Genomic DNA, 21,127 nt, shown 5'->3' with positions numbered 1-21,127 from the left:
AATGACTACAGAGAGAAGAAAACATTTGACTTTTTAATTCCGCGAATTCATTCTGGCGGAAGAGCATTCTTACCCCGAATTCTGCCTCCTTTTTTCTCAAAAACCTAGAATAATATTCTTGTGTCCAGCTTCACTGAATACAACCCACTCTGTTTTCAGAATCATATACTCCTTTCAAGCATTTACCCGCACATACGTATCTCCTCCTTATCGTTTGTCATTTCAGTATACCATTGTTCGAACGCCTGGTGAAAAATCTTGGAATTAACGACAAAAAAAAATAAATAAATAAAGGCATCACACACGTATCCTTCAGGTTTCTCCGCAAAGAAAATGGTACGAATATACCTAAAAATTAACAAATGCAGTTTGAAATTATAGGTGCGCTTTTATACGCCGTAATATACGTAGTTAACTTTTTTATATACAATTAAAATTCGAGTTTGTACGCAAAAATAAGCAATACGTTCAACGGACAGGAAGATAGAATTTTCGGTGCACAAAATCGAAAGTTAACTTTTAGTTCCACTGGGCGAAAAGACACTGAATTTGGTGCATCAAAGGACTTAATTCACTATTCTACAACAAGAGTTTCAAATGTAAACAAATGGCTACTTCGTTAGGCCTCAAGCCATTTCAACTTTTAAATTATTGATAATTCTACAACTATTCACGTTGATTAATTAGCATGCAGATTGAGTAAAGGCATAAAAACCTAAAACAGAACCAAAAATACGACATAATTTAATCATCTTTAAAGTGAAAAATTCACAATTTAACAACGTATAAGTATAAAAACATATATATATGTAATAATAAAATTCCATAGTCAAGAATACACTTAAAATTCTAACTGTATGTTCTTTTCATTTTTAATGGCGACGTTCTCTTATTTGAAAGTACGTGGAATTAAATCCACAGCCCCGTAGTCAAGTTGTTTTTCCCGCCTTTTCTACACGTACAGTTATAGAATGTTCTGGAAATATTTAAAACGAACTGGATTGGCTGACGAGGCTGACGTCATTTCTTGGAAGCTCCGCCTTTCCAGAGGCTATAAAAGGACTCGCAAAAGAATATTGGAGCTTTTTCTTAAATGTCACGATGCAGTAAACTTCATACAAAAAGTTATTAGTAATTCTTTTTTTATTTACTCCGGATATCTGATTTTGTAGCTGCTATTTCTCCTGAATAATAATAAATGGATCCTGTTTTTTAAACTTATCGTCTGATAATTTAAGCTACGACTACATCTATGATTCTTCACCAATGTATTTATTCTGGACAAAAGCTGGTACATCACATATATATCAAAGAACGTCCCTTCCGAATCCATTTAAAAAAAACGTCTAAATGGATTCGAGAGCGGACAAAATGTGTATTTTTCTTTAAAATATGATACCCGAAATTCTTCGAGATTACAATACTTCCTTTATTTCATACAAGCAAATAAAAATTAATGATATTAATTAATGATGTGGAGGCCCTTTCGAACACTGAGCCCCTCGTACTTTCTAACTATGGAATCCCATAAATTAGCCTTTGCTTATATGTAAAACGCTAAACAGATACCTCACTTCTTAAAACAGTTATTGTCAGATAAATGACGTTATTTTTCTCTAAAAGGAATCAATATTTTTTTTTTAAACTGGTTCATAGAAAAATTGTTATTTCTTACGTAGGAAAAAAAAAGGTTTAATTTTATTTTTCCAAAACATATACAGATCTTTTCTAAAATTAGATTATCAAAAATTATTTATTCACTCCGATTTGCTTTCTGATTATAAATTCTGACATTGTTGCAGCCAAGAAATGTGGTCAGAATTTTCGTTAATTCGAATTTGTAGGAACTAGCGAAACTGTTCGAATCAACCGAAGTTCGAATTACTTAAAGTATTCGAAAATAGTGTGTCTCAAAATGCGAAAAATAAAGTTAAACTGTAGAAATAAAAATCAAAGCTGAAACACCGAAAATGAATTAAGTCAGGGGTTCTCAAACGGTGGTACGCAAAGGAAAAATATTTTTAACTATTAAATTCAAAAACACATAAAAAAAAAGAAAAAAAAAAAAAGAAAAACTGATACAAATTTCTTGTGATCGAAAACGAACTGAAGATTTCAAAAATAATACACTTGTAAACTTTCGTCTGAACCGAAAAATAACTTTAAAGGCATTTCAAGTAAAGCTATTAAATTTTTATTCCCTTTTTGTGCACAACCTATTTGTATGAACAAGGATTTTCTTCCATGTTGTATTTAAAAATTAAATACAGAACAAAATTATAAGTGGATCCTAATTTGCGGTTAAAACTAAGTGAAATAAAAAGAAATTTGTCTCTCTTTAAACAAGCCCAAATAGTATGTAATAGTAATGTAATTTTTAAATGCTGGGGGAAAATCATATATATGTTGCTAGGCTGACAGCAACTTGACAAAATGCAGAATTTTTTCGAAATTCCATTCTTTAAATGGATAAAACTCTTGAGTTTTGCGTTAAAGGGTGTTTAATATTTTAAAAAATGTTTAAATAGTAATGTAATTTTTAAATGCTAGGGAAAAATCGCATTTATGTTGCTATGTTGGCAGCATCTTGACAAAATGCAGAATTTTTTCGAAATTCCATTCTTTAAATGGATAAAACTCTTCAGTTTTGCGTTAAAGGATGCTTAATATTTTAAAAATGTTTAAATAGTAATGTAATTTTTAAATGCTGGGGAAAAATCGTATATAGGTTGCTAGGCTGAGAGCATCTTGACAAAATGCAGAATTTTTTCGAAATTCCATTCTTTAAATGGATAAAACTCTTCAGTTTTGCGTTAAAGGATGTTTAATATTTTAAAAATGTTTAAATAGTAATGTAATTTTTAAATGCTGGGGAAAAATCGTATATAGGTTGCTAGGCTGAGAGCATCTTGACAAAATGCAGAATTTTTTCGAAATTCCATTCTTTAAATGGATAAAACTCTTCTTTTGCGTTAAAGGATGTTTAATATTTTAAAAATGTGTAAATAGTAATGTAATTTTTAAATGCTGGGGAAAAATCGTATATATGTTTTCAGTACAAATAAATGTTTGAGTTACTATTAGGCTTTTTGCAATTACTTTGTAAAGTAATTACACTACAAAGTATATTTGTTTATAATTACTTTGTAAAGTAATTGCAACAAGCTTTTTATTTCTTTAAAATTACTTTGTAAAGTAATTGCAACAAGTCTAATAGTAACTCAAACAATCTCGATTCTGAATGGAAGACGGAACAAGAGTTCGTCTGCTGTCTAGGAAGATTCAAAAATCCAGAATGTTAGATTAAGTGTAATTACGATGTTGCCATATAGATTTAATAAATATTTATATTTATTTTAACTTTCTGTCTTAGCAGCAAGCATTACATTTCCATTTAGAATATATTAAGGTTTTTAAATCTTTTAACAGCTTAAAATATTTATTATACATGACTGAGATACAAATGCATAAAGTAGATGAATATTAGCAGCTTTAATCACAAACGTCATTCGCAGAGAAATAAGTAGACTGATATAAAAAAAAGTGAAACCAGTTATAATGGCCTCCACGAGAAGCATATTCCCCTGAAGGGCATAACGGACTATTACATAACTTGTCATAATAAGCTAGACGACCCCTAAACTATTCATATAAATTTTAAAAGGTTCTAACTAGACAGCATTATTAGTGCTAATTAATTATCTAATTTAGTGCAAAGCCAGGATAAAAGAAACAGCAGCTAGAATTTTATTTTAAAAACTAGTTTACCAGTCCTTGCGAAATAGTTAAGCATTATCCACTGGTATCTTGAGGCTGATTTTATCGTCCTCAAGAAATGCGGTACATTCTTCGATCATTCGAACAATCGAATTATTATCTGAATGATTATTCGAAAAACTTGCTCTATTGGGTGTTGGCAAAAAGTTTTAACTTCTCTTACCCCAAATTTGTTGACGCTAGTTTTAGCTTCAATAAAATCGTATCGGACAGTTGCCACTCGATGATAAATAACAGCTTTCATTTATCTATGTTATTAAATAATGAAGAATCTGTTTGAATGTATGGAACTCGCATTGTGCAAAAACGACCGAGGCTAGAGCAATCAAATTTTGAACATACGTAGTCTCGAAATATGCATCTCAAAGCACGAATTTTGAAATTTTCAATTTGTTTCTTTATTTATTCCATATTTTATATGAATTTAAAGAATTTATGATTAAAATCGGAAAAAAAGGGTATGTATTTGTGTTTCAAACTTAGTCAGGAAACTTAGAGATATACAAAAATTGTGTTGCCACTTGGCAAAATGAAATATAGCAACATGTTTTTCTTTCGAATTTAATTCACAGTTTCAGAGATTTAAAAGCAATGCGATACCATGCTCGAATTAAAATATTTTTGTCTTCCACACGGCAATATATTGTTCAATAAATCTCACGATATTTAATTTCTCTTTCAAATTTATTCTGTTATTAATTAACAAGCTAAGCAATTAAAAAACAATTAACGCAAATTTATTTCAGTTATTATTAATTACTAGTTCCACCCGTGAAATTACATTAGCTGAATTCATTAAAATCATTATATTCTGTATACTTCTTTTTTCTATAATAACAATTTCAGGCGCTTCAATAAGTGCATTGTTGACTACACTGTTAAGTTCGTGATTAACAAAATCATTTTATTTTCATGTCTTTAACAACATATTGCTTCAACAGTTTTTTTGATGTTTTTTTTTTTTAATTTCATAAATAAGATAAGTTTCTAACACACAAAAATAGGTCGACTCGAAAATTTCGATTTCTTGTCCACAATATCGACTGCATATTCAGATTATGTTGAAATTTTGTAATAACGTATAAACTTTTAATTTAATGCCCTTATGCAGATAAAGAAAACATATAAATCATAATACTGACTTTAATTTGAATAATTCCTTAGCTCTTCATTTAAATTGACTTTTCACCCCTTTCAGTTACAAATGCAGTAAATGTTTATAATAAATCTATCTGCACTACATCATTTTCAAATTAATCCATGTCATATGTTTCAAGCATAACGCAGATATTAACATAAGACTTCAGACAATAATAATTTTGGAACATCATTATTAAATTTAATTGGTTAATAATAATGTTAAAAAATTATTAATTGCTATTAAAAACACAATCTTGATTGAGAACAACTCATTAGATTCTGACTACATATGATAAACCGGAAAGTGGTACTTCACCTGGAACTCATAACAGATTTTCCTGGAAACATATAGAACAAGGGGTCCTAACCGAGGCCCGCGGGCCGTAGGTGGCCCGAAGCTAGTATCGATGAGGTCCAAGAAGACAGCGAGAAGCGGAAAAGTAATATCAAGACCACGGCTCACCAGCGGAACGCGTATACGAGCCAGTTTCCCTTACAATTCCCTTAGAAACTCATAACATATAACTGTGGTAAAGGAAATTTAATTCCAAAGTGTATTTGATATTTATATTTAATTCTCCAAAATTAATAAAAATTAAAGTTTCAGTAGTTTAGTGTTTGCTAACAAAACTTCTTTCAAATATTCTTAAGGGGACTCATACACCTTAAAACCCATAAGATGTTCGAATAGGTGACTGTTGCAAGAATTGGGATAACTTATTTATTTTAAAAGCAATTACTACCAACTTTTTACAGCTTTAATATATAGCTTTTATAACATTTGGAAACTACTGTGAACCTAAAACTCTAAAAATTTCATGTTAAATTTTTATTTTATTTTGAGTTAAGTTTATAAAATGTATTTTATTAACAAAATTTTTTAAGTTTTCGTCCATAAAATTTTTCAATATTAAAATATTCATCAGATTGTTGGTTCAGTTAGAAAGTAGTGCCCATATAAAGAATTCTATCCAATTTCAAGTCTGTACCATTAGCCATTTTTAAAATATCATGCGAGCAAGGTGGAAACATGGCGAAATATTTTGTCACAAAGAGGATTGAATTATAAAAATATTTGTGGCAACACAAACGTTTTGGTTACTATTTTCCAAAGCAGCTATATTATGTAGTCAGCTGTAAAAAAACTTTTTAGCACTGTACATGAAAGGGTTCTGCAAACTAAATCTAATTTATTCATAGTCTCTGTAGAGAGAGGAGGAAAAAAAAAAAAAACGGTTAATATATAATATATATGTTACCGTGAAAGACCGAAATTGGAGAATGTCGACTTTCACCGGAGAATGTGAACATTCACCAAATACGTTGGTGAAGGATCGAATATTGCACTACATTCTTGTATATTCGGACCCTCACCGGTGTATGTCGACAATCACAGATATGCTCTGGTGTAAGTCGAAAAGAGAGGTCATAAAGTGCCATAATAGTTTAAGTTGTTGTAATACATAAGATTTGAATCACATAATTTAGTAAGTTTTTTATGACTGTTATTTTATTTTCTCATTTAGAACGTACTGTATAATTAAGTAAGTTTTTGACTTCTATTATTTTCCTTTCTCATTTTGAATGTATTGTGTGTTTTAGGTTCTCATGTTCTTAAGTTCTTATTTCAAGTCTCGAGTGCGTTTATTCGCGACTGAATGACGGAGAAGAAAATATAATATTGTTATATGTTTAACATTAGTACATGGTGAATGTCGACATTGACTGGTGTAAGTCAGATATAAGAGTATTTGGAAAATATTTCGGACATACGCCAAGCGACTATTTTGAATGTTGACATTCACCGGTGAAAGTCGACATTCTCCAGATTTCGGTGTTTCACCGTAACATATACATTCATCAGACTGAGAGAGAAACGTGCCATTGTAAAATTTAATAGTCAAATCGAAATGTAAATGTGAGGTAGATGTCGTATAAAACTACCGATTTCAACGGCGATCAGTGATAGGTCCATCTTCTTCAGAATCAAAATTTTGCTTTCTGTAATATTCATATATACTTTTGTCAAGCTTAATTCCTTAACATTAAAATTTTTCAAAATTTTAATAATCCTTTTTTCTATATCAAATGCTACTGACTTCATAAAACATTTTTTAAATTAAAAATTTAACTTTCAACGTAATAAATGTTCGTTAAAAACATACATTATAAAGTAGTCTTAAAATTTTTAATAACTTCTATTTTTATAATCCGAAATCTTACCTTTTCTCTTCTTTTTATCTTTGGTCTTGGTACCATTGCCTAGCAGTGCTTGTGATTCTGAACTTTCGCTAATTTCCATAATTGTTTCTTGATTACTTTTGCTCGCTTCCAGTCTATTTTGTGTGTAAACATCCTTCGACAAGGACTGCCATAAAATATTTGTAGATAGATCTAAGCTCGACATTTTGAAAAATTATATACAGAACTTCTAAAGTCAATGAACTGGTTGCTCGAATTCGTTTAAAAAGTCCGATTACATAATTTGAAAACTTTCTTTCATTTGAAAGAAAGTTTCATTCATTCATTTTTATGCGAAGCGTAATCAGACATCAGAATTCTGAAACACTGCATAGATGTTTAATACCGAGTAACTACTTTTCAAGGCGCGAAATCTGAATCCGCACACAAATGTTACCAAGTTTTATAAGCGGTCGATTTGGTTATTCTCCGATATGTATTCTATCGGCGCGACCAAGTTCTGCGGCGTTCGCGCGTTGGGAGAAAACGGCGTGAGACATAAAATCGTGCAACAGCGGAACCGGCTGCGCGCTACTTTGGCCTCGTTTACATTAACCTTCAAACTGAAGCGAAGGGAGTAGGGAAAGACGTAACTAGGATCACATGCTTCTCGGACGTCACTTAACAAATGACACACTTAACGGACAGAATCGGAAAAGCTCCATGGACTAGGAAAAAATATCAAATTTCAAAGATTTTTTAATAGTTTAAACCAGGGTTTCTTAAATTTTTTTCAGTCGCGACCCCTTTTCATGACTACGACCCCCAGGGTTCCATAATATTTACAAAAATTTTGTGGGACCCCATAAATATTTCGCAAATCCGACACACGCACGAGTGAAACTGTCAATTTTTTCACTTGTACTCTAATATACTATTGCAGTTTTAGGTCATTAACTTTAATTTATAATTTTAACACACAGAACAATGTGAAAAGTTTAATTAAGTAACAGACGAAATGATAGCGCCACGTGCAAAGCAAGGAAAATGACCGTTTATATTATAAAAAGAATGCGTCGAAACGTTTTCGTTTTTATCTTTGTCTGGATTGTCTTATCTTTATCTATTTTCAGATACATCGCGTAAAAATGTTTGCTAATTGAAAAACTATTATAATAAGTTAAAGAAATATGAAAATTGCTAAAATTTGTGTCGACCCCCTGCTACAAGTCCCGAGACCCCCTGGGGGTCGCGACGCACTGTTTAAGAAATTCTGGTTTAAACAAGCATATCAAAATGTTACCAAACATTTCAAATGCCGGGTTTGGGATCTTTTGTTTTTCAATTCCTGAAATCTTGAAGATGTTTGAGACCGAATTTATGTTTTGTTCAATAAGTTTTAAAAATGTATATACATGCAAATTTTTTACAAGATTGTTAGCCGAAAGGGGCGTTAGACCCAAAGCGCTATTAGTCTCAAAACGGCATTTTGCGTCGTTTCACTTTCCAAACTCTTGCCACCAAGTATTATCGCCATCTGTTACATTTAAAGAAACTAAATGATAAAGAATCTGCGTGAATGCATGAATGTTTCTTGCACTGTGAATAAACGACGGTACCTACAGCCATCAAATTTTGAATAACGTAGTCTTCCACTCGAATATGGGCACTTGAAAGCCCGAACTTTGAATTTCGAATCTGTTTCATTATCTATTTCAAATTTTGTAGGAATTTAACGAATTTTTAATTAACAATTAATTGTAATTAAAAATTCGTTATTGGTAAATTGTGCATTTTGGGCTTTAAAAGAAATTGAATTATTCTGTTCTTATGTTCTGGTTAAGTTTTTCGTGCCGTTAGTTAATATGCATGCAATAGTTGTAGAATTACCAACAGTCTAAAATTTCAAGTAGCGCTAGGCCTAACAAGCAAGCAATGGCAACACTGTACGGGGGGGAAACACATTTTTACCTCCAGTGCTCGAGACTCTGTATCAGAAATTCTAAAGATATGCAATTTTGCTGCATTTAAATATTTTGTGATATTGCTGTTGAATTGAATTTTATGTGTTTTAAGTGCGAAGAGCATGATATTTAATAAATAAAGATAACACACGAAACACAAAAGGAAAAAGGCCCCTTTGGACGTAATAGAAAATCTGAAAGTTTTCGGATTTTTTTTTTTTTTTTTTTTTTCAAATATTATGTCATTGAAATATCTTCCTCCCGAATCGTATATGAAAAATACTTATTATTTTACTCAAGCTATCAGTTGCACTCTACCAGTGTTTCAATCTAACGCCACTTGTAATATAGCATAATCAGGTATTTTAATAACTTTTTAAAAGCAGCATTCTATTCTTATTGTGGCTTCTTCAATATCATAAATTTGAGATAAACAGCTGTTGTTGGAAATTATATTTCTTCTACATTAGAAAGCAGTTAAACTGAGATATGGATTTCGAAATCAATATATTGAAACAGAAATGCTCTTATCCTCTCTCTCTCTCTCTTTTTTTTTTTTTTTTTTTTTTTTTTGAGAATTTTTGTAACATCGCCTCTGTTTTTCATTAGAGAAGAAGATTTAGGTGTAGTATTTTTTATATTTTTGCTTCCTTATATGAAGTAAAGGAGGTATTGTAATTGCGAAAAATTTCAGGTATCATATTTTAACGAAAATATCCAGTTTGACCCCTCTCGAATCTATTTGAAGGATGTTTTTTCTTAACATCTGTATACATGGACAGAATAAAGGACTCTTTTACCCTAAGCGAATTGTAAAATGGAGCGATTTTTTTGTAACATCTGTGTGTATGTACCCACGTATGTATCTCGCATAACTCAAAAACGGGTAGCCGTGAAACTTTGAAATTTTGTATATGGGATTGCTACAACATCTAGTTGTGCACCTCCCTTTTTCTATTACAATCGTTTGCACCTATCAACCTTCTTAGCCGGCTGAGCTCTGTATTTTTATTCTTATATATTGGCAAATTGTGCATTTTGTGCTTTAAAAGGAATTGAATTATTCTGCTCTTATGTTCTGGTTAAGTGTGTACCGTTAGTTAATATGTATGCAATAGTTGTAAAATTACCAACAGCCTAAAATTTCAAGTAGCGCTAGGCCTAACGAATTCGCCATTTGTTTCATTTGAAACTCTTACCAGAGCAGTGAATTTTAAATGAGTTGGTAGATCAACTTTAGTGCCTTTTTGCCCAGTAGGCCAAAATGTAAATTTTTGCTCATTGAGCATTTTGTCTTTCTGCTTATTTACCGAATTGCTTGTTTTACCGTAGAAACTCTAATTTTAAATGCAAAATTTGTTTTTTTTTTAGCTGTTTTTACTATATTGGTGTTTTACGGTTTTCTCTCTTTTACAATTTTTATGAAGATGTTTTGAGTTTTTAAGTATTTTTGCCCTGCCGCGAAATGAGAATTGAATTGATTGAATAAGAAATATGTCTCTAATGAAATTCGAGGAAAACTTTCAAATGAAGTGCAGCAAAAAAATGAGTATAATTTAATAGGCCGTATAAAGATGCCATAGGGTGTCCACATCAGGTATTTAATTAAGTAGTTGGCTAGATAATTGCTTAAGGAGAAGAACCTCGAGAACTTTCTCTCTGAAGGGACGGATGGAGACCTTTCTCAGAGAAACTGGCTTGTATTCACGTTACGTGTGAGAAAAACCACGAAAACGCCCGTGCAATAGTTCGTCAATGAGGATCGAACTCATGTCTTCAACCGTTTTATTCACTCGGCTGCTGAGAAGGCAGTTTAATGATTGGATATTTATTTTTGAATATTTTTGTGGATCATTTAAATGCACAGTAACTAATGATGCGGTGTTTTGCGGCCGCGAAACTTTTTATTTTCTCTAGATAGGGGAAGACGGAGGATAGATACTGCATTACCTATGATAAATACCAGGGGTCCTCGCCTTACGTCACCTGCACCCCATGCATTGATCTGTTAAACAAATAAAAAGCTTTATATGATTTCATTTTAATGAAATAGAAGCAAACAGTTTTATGGAGATATATTCCCCACCTCTTTTTTTTTTTTTTTTTTTTTTTTTTTTTTTTTCGATTTGGTAGAAACTGGGGAACATATCTATGTTTGTGCTAGAGATATTTAGATATTAATATACAGGGTGTCCCGTAAATGTTGCGACAAACTTCTGGGGGAGATGAGGCACATCACAAGGATTAAGAATTGCTGAGGAAACCCTACCCGGAAACGTCACTGTACGCCGCCAGGGGGTGTTGTACAGAAGAATGCTAGTAGAAGCTAGCGTCTCAAATCTGAATGGCCGTTCTTCCCGATTTGCTTGACGATTTTCCATCAAACGTGAGGCGCAAAATTTGATTCCAACATGATGGGGGCCCCTGCTGATTTTGGACTGGATGTTTGTAGCTATTTGAACAAATAATTCCCGCATCGATGGATTCGGCACGATGGACCGGTTCCTCGGCCCTAACGCTCAGCGGATTTATTGAGCATTGATTTCTTTTTGTGGGACGCCATCAAGAGTGTCCTGTATCACGATCCTTTTGTGTTTAAAATGGATCTTGTGGCAAGACTCACCTGCGCAGCTGCTACAATCAAACTCCCGGTATGTTTGAACACGTCCGGCAATCAATGGTCCGTCGGTGTCAGGCATGTTTGGCGTCTGATGGTGCAAATTTCGAGCATTTGTTGTATCATTCAAGCCAAAGAATCTCTAAGGAGAAGAAGTAAAGGTTCCCCGGGGCAAATGTGGCTCCGTCAGACCGAAGAGACACATTATGTATATCCCTGAAGATTACTTTAAAGGGGCAAATGTGGCTCCGTCAGACCGAAGAGACACATTATGTATATCCCTGAAGCTTACTTTAAAGGGACAAATCATTCCAAAGCTATTCACCCTCCGTACCTCACTGCGCATGTGCGAAATAACATCAGGAGGCAACAAAGCAGCATCAAAGAATGCAGCATGCCGTCGGCCATGTTAGCAATCTTTTACCACGTTGTTCGAAAACGTTCTTTGTTGTTGTAGTCAGAGGTACTTGGTTTTAGCTATGTGAAATTCTTTTAAAGACTTTTTAAATGTAATGCTGTAAGTGAAATGGTTTTGGCTATTGGGTGAAAACTTTGCTCTTGGTTTTCACAATGGTCATTCCAAATAATTGTCTAAACGTTTTCATGGTAATTTGTTTTTAAAGTTGTTGTCGGATAATTATAATGTATTTCAGTGTTTTCAATTTATTTAGGGGTGCCTTTAATTGTTTTTAAATATTTTTTTTTTCTGTTTAAGTTAGTTATTGCAAATTTTGCTTTTAAAATTTCACTGTAAAATTTTAACTATGGATCCATAAAAATTTATTACGCTTTGTGTGGCATGTGTCCCCCCCCCTTTTTTAAGTTTACAGAAGAAAAGAATTAAGAAATTTATTTCATTTAAATTTTGTCTTCGTACGGCTCGCTGTTTAAATTGAAAGTAAAAATTGGACAGGATTTCTATAATTCGCCCCAAAATTCCAACTAACATCCTTTTGCTCATAAAACTCCAGAAATGTATGAAAATTTTGAGTTATTTCAAAGTAAAAAATTTACTATCTCCTCGAACTGCGCTGTTTAAATTTCACCCTGCGCTGGTGTTTCACTGCATAGCCGTGGCTCTTCGGTACAGCGGCGAAACAGGTTTACATTGCGTCTATGGAAGCTTTCATTCTTCTCCTTAGAGATTCTTTGTTCAAGCTGTCGTACACCATTTGTATTCATGTCCAATAAATGTTTCAAATTAATCACTCTCTCGTTTTCTTTTTGTGGCTTTCTTTTTGTACCTCTGCTACCATTTACCCCTGATATTTCAAATTTCCGGACATGGGTTCCTACGCAATTCTTATTCCTTATGATGTGTCCTACCTCCCCCAGAAGTTTGTCGCAACATTTAAGGGACACCCTGTATATGTGAATAAATTATTTTAGCGTTTGAAAAACCTTAAAGTATAGAATACTGCAAAATTTAAACCAGCGTTCCCAACCTTTTTCTTGCATCGACTCCTTTGTATTTTTCTCTATATTATACAGCATACAATTAGGTGATTTGTTTTTAAAGCTGCTCATTCGTAAACTCATAACAATTTTTCTTTCATTCACTGCTTCCTGAATTTTAGACATTTATAAACCAAATTTGAATCCATTTTAAATCCTTTTAACCCATAGGAGGTCGAATCTTTTGCTAACCTGCATGTTTAAAATACTGAAACGCCCGAAAATCCATCTTAGATGCAAAACAGTTTCCTTCCTCCTTTCAAAGAGGGTGAAAATTTCAAATGATACCATACCTAACAAAGAAGCTTCTATTAGTCCCTGAGAGTTTCATTAGTTAGTTAAACAGATTCTGAAGGCCAAACAATTTCTTTGGTCAGACCAAGTAGAAAATGGTATGAAGCCTGATCTGTCCTGAAAGTTTAAAATTTTGCGATCTTTTAATATATAGAAGAAACACAATTTTCCCTTTAAGTTGTGCCAAAAATTAGAAAAATTGTTTAGGATTCATCTTCTTGTTCTTAAGAAGTTATTTTACGGAATTCATGCATTAAAATCTGTCAGTACATAAATCTCTATATTTCATTTAAAAATAGGTATTCGTTTAGCAAATCAAAATAGTAGCACATTAATTGAGGCGGTACTTCAGAGACGAAGGGAAGCTGAGTCTTTGAATATAGCTTTATACAGGTTATTCGTAATGCCCTATGCCGATCATTTAGAAAAAATATTAATTTTATGATTATTTTTAGTATTTCAGATATCATTTTCATCATCGTTATCGTTTTTGCATAGGGTGCTGAGTATAACGAATTTTAGTACGTTTATGTGCAGTTAATATTGGCTTTAAAATTATATTTCCTATATTGGTGCCAGTAAATGTACTACTTCGTTCACGTGTAACTGTAAATAACTCATATTTGTTTAATTATTAAATTAGTATAAATTAGAAATGGGAGAATATCCGCTCTTCTCGAGTTCTTGTCGAATACACGAATACCTAGAATACTCTAATATCTCAAATTTTTATTACATTTAATAATTAATACCTACCTTACCTGATGTAAAGTGTAAACGGTAAAAAGAAGAACATAAAACAAACAATAAATAAATAAACACCTAATCTACCTCTGTAAATATATATATTATACAAGATTCGAGACATTCGAATTTGATATTTAATTGATAGTATTAAAATCTTTCACATTTCTCTGTTTGTTTGTTTGCAACAGCATCTTTTCCGGAATGGCGGGGAGCTGCGTTTAAACAAAGGAACCCCCGGGTTCTCAAAATTCGTTGAAGCCATTTCGATAAATCGCATCTTCGTACGACTTTAATCAGTTGATATATTAATTGAAAAGGTTAATCTTTGGATTATGGTAACTTCGCGATTTTTTGGCGAAAATTTGGTGACCAACCCTGCTACAGCAACCTGCTGGTTTTTGTTTGGACGCCATTTTGTTTTCACGAAGTAAAGGCTTTTTTTTTTTTTTAACTCGAACTTTTTTTCCAACAATCTGCTATCTGAATTACGCTTATGCTAGAACTTTTATGGAACAAAAGTGCTTAATCATGACGAAGATTAGGTGCGAAATTGGGAGAAAGTGCAGAATCGCAAAATGCTTGCGCACACTCTTGACTTTATCCATGTACACATCGACTTATTTTCACTTAAAAAGTCAAAGAAAATTGACAAAATAACGATCGGAATTTTCTGGAAAATGTCACATTACATGTCTCATAATCTCTCATTTATCTGAGACAAAATAATCTGTGATTCGAACTGTGTACTTCTCAGATTATTGCTAAAGTCCTAGCTAGTAAACTTTATCGCCTTACCTAAATGTTGCCAAACTACCTGTTACCATATTCTAAAGATTAGCCATTGAAAACTTTGAAAATGCCAGTTTTCTTACCCTGCACGTTGCCTTTTTTTTTTTTTTACCTTCATTGCTGTTCGGCGTGCTGCGTCGAAGCATGTACGAGATGGAATTTTAAAATTGTCATCCGTCCATTCTAAACAGAGGTAGAATAAATTTTTATGGAATACAACTTATAAATTTTGCTTTGCCGTAGCTCGCTTACCTGACGGGCTTGACACTAGTACAGTAATCTTCGACGTATGCGATACTATTCGTCCATTTTTTACATTAGCGCAAAAAAAGGACATCTTATATTAAAAAGACTCAGGTGTTTGAAACACTTGTCAGCAGGCACCCGGGTTATAAAACCACATCCTAGGTAGAACAAATACGAAAAAGGCATATCTTTTCTAACCTAACGTGACAAAGTTAGTAATTGAGATAAAAAAATCTCGTGAAAGTGCAATTTTAGAGTCTTCAGAATCAGCAGGCGTTGAGATAGTTCTTCTATAGATATCCGGCGTGGAAATGCAAGTGTTATTGATACCCTAGGCATGCAGTAAGACATATCTGTTGCTGCCTGCTAGCGTCAGAATGGCGAGAGCTCGTCTGAGTTGAAGGCGTTGTCTCTGGAGATACTTGAGTGAAGAGGGCGGAGCTACTGGTCGTTTTGGCCAATGGTGAATCTGAAAAGGAGGTGCATCCACTTGCAAGACAGGCATTGGTCGGGGGGAGGGGTTAAAAGGAATAACATAATGAACAATATTACTGAATGGTGTGAGTCTATTTTGAAGTAAAAAAAGATCATGGAAGGTAATAAGAGTTACTTCTATTGAATTAAATTAAGATAAATATTAAGCTGGATGAGATACAAAATAACTGAGTTAATTTAATAGATAACATATTGGCAAAACTTTTGTGACAGAACTTTCTTCCAGATGGCGACATATATTTTTCAGAGTCTAGCAGTAGTTATGAAATTAAACCCTAGATGGCGACACCTATGTCGCGATATAAAGCAGAGTACAACTAAATGAGAATAAATCATTACGCAGTTGCATTATTATATTTAACTTTGGGGGTGGGTAGGGAAATATGACACCGGAAAAACTTTCCGCTTAGAAAAAAAAAAATAAGAGAAAAAATAGGTTGAAAAAATAAGAGAAATGAAAATATGAAGAAAGGGTAACACTTATTGCCATGTTGTCATCACAACCAACATTATAATCAGCAACTGAATTAAATCTGCCTGTTACAAGTAGTATGAAATTAAAAATGATACTGAAGACAAAAAATAAATCCCAATGCCACGAAAGCGAAATGCAATGAAATGATAATAATATGAGGGGATATTAAAATATAATCTATGTATAATACATCAAAATTGACAGATTTGAATGATGCCACAACATAGTGCGTAACAAATAATAACATTCAAATATTTGTCCAACGTGGACCTGAATTTGGCCTTGATATAACTGTTTTCTCTGAAACAGAAAAATACGCAGTTTGATTTTAAAAAAATAGTTTATGAAAACCCTGTCAAACAGAAAGTAGGTACCGTATATTACGGCATATAACGCGCATTTTAATACAAAAAATAAGATCGAAATTTACGGATACGATTTATACGCCGAATACAAAAATGATAAATTTAAAAATAAGGAAAAGATGAGCATACAAAAATTGGATTTCTGCGTGTACCCAAGTGCTGTTCATTTAAAAGAAATGACATAGTTTATGAACTTAAAACTTTTCATTACCAGACAAAATGAAAACTTCGTCATATTCGTCTTCCATTATATTTTCAGGCACATCATTGTGTCATCTTTACCATCACTATTACGGTGATCCATAAGTAAATAATCATCTTCCGTTCTATCTATATTATTAAAAATGCTGCATTTTTAAATGACTTTTGAATTACGTCGTGTTTAATTTCATTCCATGATTCCATTATCCACTCACACACTATTTTCAACTGTCCTGACGCATTTGCCTCTTTTTGTATACGTTTTTCACCTTCTCTTGCCTACATATTTCACTGTTATTTAAAGTTTTCTTTGAACCTTTTATCGATATACATATCTAAAGTTTGAACCAATGGCGCTAATCCTCCTGGAAAAACAGTGTTACAAAATGTCCAGCCGTGGTATGATAGCTTCCCCGCAAGACAGGTTTAGGGTTGCCCAAAAATGGCAAAGAAAGGCAGGGTTGCCACATTTTACGAGAAATCATCCATTTGGTGACAAAATTGGCTATCTGCCATAGACGGATGGAGAACCTTCTGGAACGAAATCTTACTGGCTTAACCCAGAATGTTCTCGAACACAAGCCAAAAGCTATACAAACCCTGCTGGTACGCGGAGAGTCAGTTAGTGTCTCGTCTAGCGAGCTGATAGTCAGTCAGTGAGCGAGTGTCTCGAAGTCTAGTGCCGAGTTGGTCGGCAAGTTCATTGAGAGTCTTTTAGTTTATCGCGAGTTAGTGCATATCCAGTTTGATCTTAGAGTGTGTTGAGCTCCGAGAACGACTGAACCGAGGAGTCGGGAGCTGTACTCTAGTGTATCGTCGAGTGCATCGCGAGTTGTAATGTGGAGTTCCCAGAACGACCGAGCAGAGTCGGGAGCTGTACTCTGGTGCTTTGTCTTTCTTTCCTTTCAGTGGGTTATCAAACATCTCCCATTAAAGTCTTTCGGTAAAGAGTTGGATGCTCATGGATCATTTCTCTCTTTGCGTGTAGGCCCCCATGTGCTGACCCCAGTTTCCTTTACAAAACTCTCCCTTCTGGTACTTTAGAGTGGATTCTTCAAAGAAACTCCATTGAGGTATTTCTGGAAACAGTTGGTTGAACACGGATCATCTGCGTGTGTGTGTTTGCGTGTTAATGTGTTGATGTATCATGAACATAATAAGGAAAATTCCTTAAGACCATTTGGGTTGGCAAGATAGAATTTCATTCTTGATTTTCCAGTAAAGGTTTCAAAGGAGGTCAGAGCTCGTTGATTTGGCCTAGGTGGGTAATGGTTCGGAGGAGAAAATCTTTTTCAGCCATAGAACAAAACTCTATGATTAATAGTTAATATATAATAATAAATACAATAATAAACCTCAGCATTTTAACTTTCTCCCTTTTTGAAAAGACACACCTCAGTACGTCTATTTCTATGTCTTACCCATTGAGCTTAAAACTCTTCTATCGTTTTTCAGAAAGTTGAAACGGGTCTATCTGGCGCTTTCACGGCAGATTGGTTATCAGACTTCTTCAAAGAAATTCTATTAAGATCTCTCTTTTCAGCCAGCTTCTATATCATCATGGATCTGATCCATTGTCTTAACTCTGACCTGATGTCTTTCTTCTGAGGCCTCAGAGAGAGTTTCAATGAGCCCGGCCAAACTCTTGGTCCTCAACCAACTCACACGTCTCGTTTTATTTCTCTGGAGGATAAAAAAAAAGACCCATGATCCAACTTCTCGTCACACACGTTACATCTGAACTGTGGAATTCCAGTGCCATCTGACGAAAGAGGATTCGGCAAAGAGGTAAAATTGAGTGTCGAATTGTCAAAATAACAAAAGGTAAACTGCCTTCCATGGTGAAAAAAGGTAAAAACACTGAAGAACTTAATTTAATAATTTTGAGATCGAATAAAGGGCCAGAATGAATTTTGAAGTGTTACATCATGAATTTTGAAAGATTCGATATTTCCTTGATCAATGATCTTGTGCTGTTAACAACACGAGAAAGGAACTACTCGCCAAAGGCCATTCACGTCGCAAGTGATTCGGGTCTGAGGAGGGAAGGGAGCGGGAAACTCGTTAGGCGAGTTAGATTTAAAGAGACAAGGCCAGAACTGCCTCTGAGGAGAAATATGAGATAAATACATTAACAGCTTTAAGTGTTGTAATATAATAGTAATAAATTCTCTAAAGAGATTGAGTTTAAATAAAATATCTGGGCAAAAAAACCCTTATGGTAACGCATTATATGCGCTTTCCAGAGTGGCTCTGGGTCGATTTCTAGATAACTCAATTCCTGGATGATAAATAGGCAATGGATGGAAAACGGGGTTACCGATCGAAGGAATCTTTTTGAGAAAGTTACCTAAAGTCGATGTATAAAGCTGTATAAGAATTTTGAACTGCATTGTGAATATCCTCGTTCGTAACAAACCAAGGAGCTTTGTAAATTTACCGAAACATAATATTTTGGAAAATTTGGATATGTTTCCTGTTACTAATTGCTGCTGCGCCCCATATGGGACTTGCATAACTCAGAATAGGCCTTAGTTATAGAGTAAGATCTTGTTTTTCGTGTACAGGTCGCTTTTTCTAACGAAAAAAAGGCAGTAATTGGGATTTGATAACCTTCGCACTGGAAACTGTTTTTTTGAATGTGAGGTTGCCAAGTTAATTTTGAATCAAGTATCATTTCTTGATATTTATAAGTAAAAACGCAGGGAATTGGTTCTCCGAAGAATTGCATGTTAAGTAAATTGAGGTGAGTTCTTTGAACAAATAAAGTGGCAGAACATTTTGCGCCATTAATATTGATCTTCCACAGTCCGAGCCCGAGCTCTAGGCTTCAAAGATACGTAGTTCTGCAGCTCAGAGATTACCGCGGTGGTGTTGGAACGCTGAGAGATCATGGTTGTGTCTCCGCATATAAAGCTAAATCGACATTAGGTGATTTAGGAATATCATTTACATATGTGTTTAACATCTGAGACGAAAGTAAACTTCTCTGAGGGACGCCGGCCTAGATTGGGCGGAGAATTGAGTATTCGTGGCTAACTCGCTAGTTGGCTAGCTAGAAAATTTAGTTTAACTAAATTTTGAAACATTTTTACAAACAAAAAGATGCAAATATTTAAAGACATAAATAAATAATAATATAGGTAAAATTCAAATTTTTATTTATTTTCTTTCTGAAGTCTAAAGGTTGTCAGCTGTTAGAAATTTCCATTCTTTTACTTTGTAACTGAAACTAATCAGAAATCTGGAAGGCAGAGACTACTACTTTCATTTTGAGTTTTTTGGTTTTGCTTTGCACTTGTTTTAAAAGATTCGGTTATTCCCCGTCTTTATCTCGTGGAGTAATAAGCAGTTGCTGTTGTGTTTCGCGATTTAACGGTAAGTTCTGAATATTGTCAATAGAAATCTTATTTACAGAAAATTGTTATGTTTTTGCTCTAAATTGTTCAAATAAAATGTCTTAAAGATGTGAAAAATGATTTGAAACATCAGCATTTACTTGTACTATTTTCACGAAGATGCAGTACAGTCGTATTACTTCCGTTATAGTTATATTCCTTAATCTGAAATAATTTGTGAGTATTTTTGTTATAATTATCTCCTATAAAGAACGGAATAATAAATTGTAGCATCAAAAGGATTAAGTAAACCTTATTATGAAAAATGTTTGTCATTTGTAAGTTCTGGCTGAAAGCTTTGTAAAGGAGATTATTAGCCGAATGTTAAAATTTATCGCAAAATACAGTTTTATCATATGCAAATATCGTAACAGCAAATTTTCCGTAAACGAAATTTGGCGAAATTTTAGCCTCCATCTTGGATTTCAAAAATGCTTCAACACTTTTCTTATTACAACCAACTATTACATGATAAATATATAAAGAGATGCTGATGTTGTAGTAGATGTGTCCAGTTTGCATTGTAAACTTCCAAAAAATTGAGTGGCATGTCGATATTCCAGTCTTATTTTTCATTTTTAATCAAACTTGTGTACAATTTGAAGTCTTGAATCAAATTTATGTTATTGTAGGAAATTGGTTAAAATTGCTATTTTATACTTGTTTTTAGAAAAGGCAAATAGAGGATTTGTGATCTTAAATACTGCTCGCAGATCTGCATGTTTATATTATAATGTTTTCAGAATGAGCTGCAGACTATTTCAGTGCTATTTGAAAGCTTAAATGGCTGTAGGATTCCATATTGTAATTATATATATATATATATATAATTATATATATATATATATAATGGAGTGATGTGGCCACACTAGCAAAATTTTTAGAATTTAGGTAAGGCACTGGGATGTAAAATTTATGGGGGCAAAATTTTCAGAATTTAGGCAGACACTTGGCAGCAGAGTTTTGAATCGACACTGCAAACT

General features: G+C 33.5%; 2 protein-coding genes across 3 annotated transcripts in view; one reads left to right on the top strand and one right to left on the bottom strand.

Annotated features, from left to right (window-relative positions):
* LOC118204982 (sodium-coupled neutral amino acid transporter 7-like) overlaps positions 1-7,707 on the bottom strand; it is a 149,023-nt gene extending 141,316 nt beyond the window's left edge. Inside the window, exon 1 of the mRNA XM_085824429.1 lies at positions 7,141-7,707. Coding sequence (XP_085680555.1) covers positions 7,141-7,324 — 184 coding nt within the window. The 5' untranslated portion in view covers positions 7,325-7,707. The remainder of the gene's footprint in view (positions 1-7,140) is intronic.
* Positions 1-21,127, top strand: part of LOC118186204 (uncharacterized) — a 98,408-nt gene that overhangs the window by 44,658 nt on the left and 32,623 nt on the right. Inside the window, exon 1 of one of the 2 annotated variants that reach the window (XM_035356276.2) lies at positions 19,993-20,124. The exons of the other annotated variant lie outside the window; for it this stretch is intronic. The gene's annotated coding sequence lies outside the window, so the exon portion shown is untranslated. Of the gene's footprint in view, positions 1-19,992; positions 20,125-21,127 lie in introns of those variants that run through there. 2 annotated transcript variants of the gene reach the window in all.

The sequence above is a fragment of the Stegodyphus dumicola genome, chromosome 9, assembly GCF_044657685.1.
Source record: "Stegodyphus dumicola isolate Sdum_Otavi_A_Nest chromosome 9, ASM4465768v1".
NCBI classification, from domain to species: Eukaryota; Metazoa; Arthropoda; class Arachnida; order Araneae; family Eresidae; genus Stegodyphus; species Stegodyphus dumicola.
The sequence above is the reverse complement of the archived record's forward strand: the minus strand, read 5'-3'. Positions and strand labels throughout refer to the sequence as shown.